This window comes from Neolamprologus brichardi, chromosome 3 (assembly GCF_056152115.1).
Source record: "Neolamprologus brichardi isolate AB-2024 chromosome 3, ASM5615211v1, whole genome shotgun sequence".
NCBI lineage: Eukaryota > Metazoa > Chordata > Actinopteri > Cichliformes > Cichlidae > Neolamprologus > Neolamprologus brichardi.
This window is the reverse complement of record NC_142106.1, coordinates 39,927,249-39,929,928: the sequence shown is the minus strand read 5'-3', so window position 1 is coordinate 39,929,928 and position 2,680 is coordinate 39,927,249. Positions and strand designations below refer to the sequence as shown.

Sequence of the window (2,680 nt, the reverse complement as noted above, 5' to 3'; positions counted from 1 at the left end):
TAAAATGCAGCCAATTGTGTTTATTATTACATTTTTGGGGAAATAGAAGGGGGGTGGGGGGGTGGGGGGGGAATGGTAAAGGAAAGGGATAGGGGAGAGAAAACCCCAACAATCCCCTCTGAGCAAGCACTAGGTGCGACAGTGGATAGGAAAAACTCCCTTTAAAGAAGAAACCTATGACAGAACCAGGCTCTAGAGGGGGCAGTCAACTGTCGGGACTGGTTGGGGGGTGAGGGTGAAAAGAGAGGGAGAGGGGGGGAGGGAGATGGGACAGGTGTTAGGAGTTCAAGGGAGCTAGGGGAGGGAGAGGTGTCAAAGTGTCAGGAGAGAAGTAGAGGGCAGGAGAGGGGAGGTCAAAATTACGATGGAACAGAGGTGGAGGAAGACGAGGTGACATCAGCAGTGGAAAAAGTAGAAAGAGAAGAAAAAGCAGGAGTGTCCTTCCTCCAGAAGAAGCGGAAGCGTTTCTTCTTCTTTTCCAGGAGCTTTTCCACGAGAACCTTTTTCTCTAGGATCAGGGTTCTCAGCTGATCGATTGTTTCGGTATTCTCCTTCTCAAGTCTCCTGCATGTTTTCTCCACTTCTTCTAATTCGGCTTGTTTGTCTTCAAGCCTTTCTTTCAACTCATTAGATGTTTCCTCCTGCATTACCTTTGCCTCCTGCATCTCTGTATAACGCTCTTGTAATTTGTTGCGAGTGTCTTCTAACTGCTGACTTTTCCACTCGGTTTCTTGAAGTTTGCACTGCAGGTCTTCATTTGTTATCTTGAGCTGCTGCTTTAGCAGCTGCACCTCAGTGTTTTTGCACTTCAAGGTGTTTGAAAGTTCCTCGAGTTCGGTGTTTTTTGTCAGCATGTCATTGAGCTGACTCTGCATCACTGAGCACTGTTTTTGCAGTTTCTCCTTCTCTCCTTCCATCTCAGTTGCTTTGTAGTTCATTTTCTTGTAAAGTTCTTGCAGCTTATGGTTTTCTCCCTCAAAGTCCAGGAGTAAACGTTTGTCTTCTTTCTGCTTTATGTCCTGTTGTTCTTTCTCTTGAAGCAGCTCTTGATATTTCTGCTTGTGCACTGCAGTTTTATGAAGTTTTACTTCCAGGACTCTGCATTTTTCCTCCATGCTTTGGAGTTGGCACCGCATGTCTCTCTGATTTATTTCCAGTTGTTCTTTTTCTTGAAGAATCTGGTCATTTCTTTGCAGTGCTTCATCAAGCTTTGTTTTCAGCTCGCTTTCAAGCTTGCTTTCTTTCTGTTTGATTGGTTGTTGCTTTCTCTCTTGAAGCAATGCTTTGTATTTTATCCCCAAGTTTTGGAGTTCTATTTCCTGTCGTTTGTTCTCTTGGAGGATTTCTGTATTTTTTTGCAGAGCTTCATCAAGCTTTAATTGCAGCTCCCGATCCTTTTTGTCCTTGTCTTTCTCATTTTTCTTCTGCTGGAGGATTTCTTTGAGCTTTTCTATTGCTTTATCAAGTTTTGCTTTGAGCTCAAAGTTCCTTCCACGCACGTCTAGGAGTTCCATTTCTTTCTCCTTCTGAATATCTTCCTTTTCAAGAAGCTGGCTGAACAATTTATCTACTTCAGCAGTCTTTCTCTCATTTTCTTCTCTGAGGAAGATAATCTCCTTTCGTTGTTTAAAACAACTCTCTGCCTGGGCCGGGTGTTGCTTGTTGTGCTTGTTCATGAGATTTTCCTCATGCATTTCTTCCAAGCACATCTTCTGAACTTGAATATTGTCTTCTTGAGCCAGAAGAGAAGAGCTGGGCTGTACTTTTTCTTTTCTTGTGTGTTTTTTCAGAGACATGTTGGAAAGTGTAAAAAGTCGCTCTGAAAAGGATCCAATTGTTTTGAAAGGTTTCTCTCTCGAACGTTTCAATGCTGCGAACATAAATGCTGCGAACAACGAACTAAAAGTTGTTGCTTCTCACCTCTACTTAAGGGTTTTAGGATCAAAGGATCAAAGTGGTGGTAAGATTCTAAATGGGTGTGATGTCACGATTCTGGAAGCCAAAGAGGTTGTCACATGACATCCCCCCCCCCCCACATGACTTATGATGTGTTGACAACATTTTGGTTGTTGTGATGATTCAAATTTATTCAAATTTGCTCAGTAAACTTCATCAAATGAACATGTGTTGACAGAAGCATATATTTGGATCTCATATCTTCTCACTAAATGTAGCTAATGTCCAATAAACTGAACTCTGGGACTTACCTAACACTAATATTTCATATATTACTTCAACTCACTAATTTAATTAAAGGGTTCTGTATTAAATTATAACGGAATAAAAAACCACAATAAATATGTGCAAATAACAGTAGCCAGCTGCTGCCACAAGAGGGTGATGAATTAAAGGTTCACAGAGAGATGGAAATGGAACAGTACATTTTCCGCAGTGCATACATGCAATATATGCTCGAGCCACAGCCTCAAATATGATTCTATAGCTGTGCACATTTTATAACACCCTATAAAATAAGAGCTGATCGCAAAAAGCAATGCAGTGTTTTTCTCCTCCTTCTGTCTGTTTCCTCGCCGATCACTTTTCAGCATTTTACTTTCTCCTGCTTGCTCCTTGTTTTTAGGAGTATCGTGAATGGGACTTTCAGCGAGGTCAAAGAGGCGATGTTTTCCCACATACCATCTCTCCATCTATTGTAAGGATACTTTGCCAGCCTTTGATA

At 41.7% G+C, this 2,680-nt stretch overlaps 1 protein-coding gene across 1 annotated transcript; it reads right to left on the bottom strand.

Moving 5' to 3' along the window:
* Positions 1 to 340: 340 nt before the first annotated feature.
* Positions 341 to 2,029, bottom strand: LOC148104305 (uncharacterized). Its single transcript, XM_087837625.1, has one exon. It carries the CDS (start codon positions 1,878 to 1,880, stop codon positions 360 to 362), a length of 1,521 nt encoding a protein of 506 aa, XP_087693751.1. The 5' UTR covers positions 1,881 to 2,029; the 3' UTR covers positions 341 to 359.
* Between the last annotated feature and the right edge of the window lie 651 nt (positions 2,030 to 2,680).

Bases quoted from the DNA above. Each gene is read 5' to 3' on its own strand.
- LOC148104305 (XM_087837625.1), bottom strand. From the start codon at position 1,880: ATGTTCGCAGCATTGAAACGTTCGAGAGAGAAACCTTTCAAAACAATT.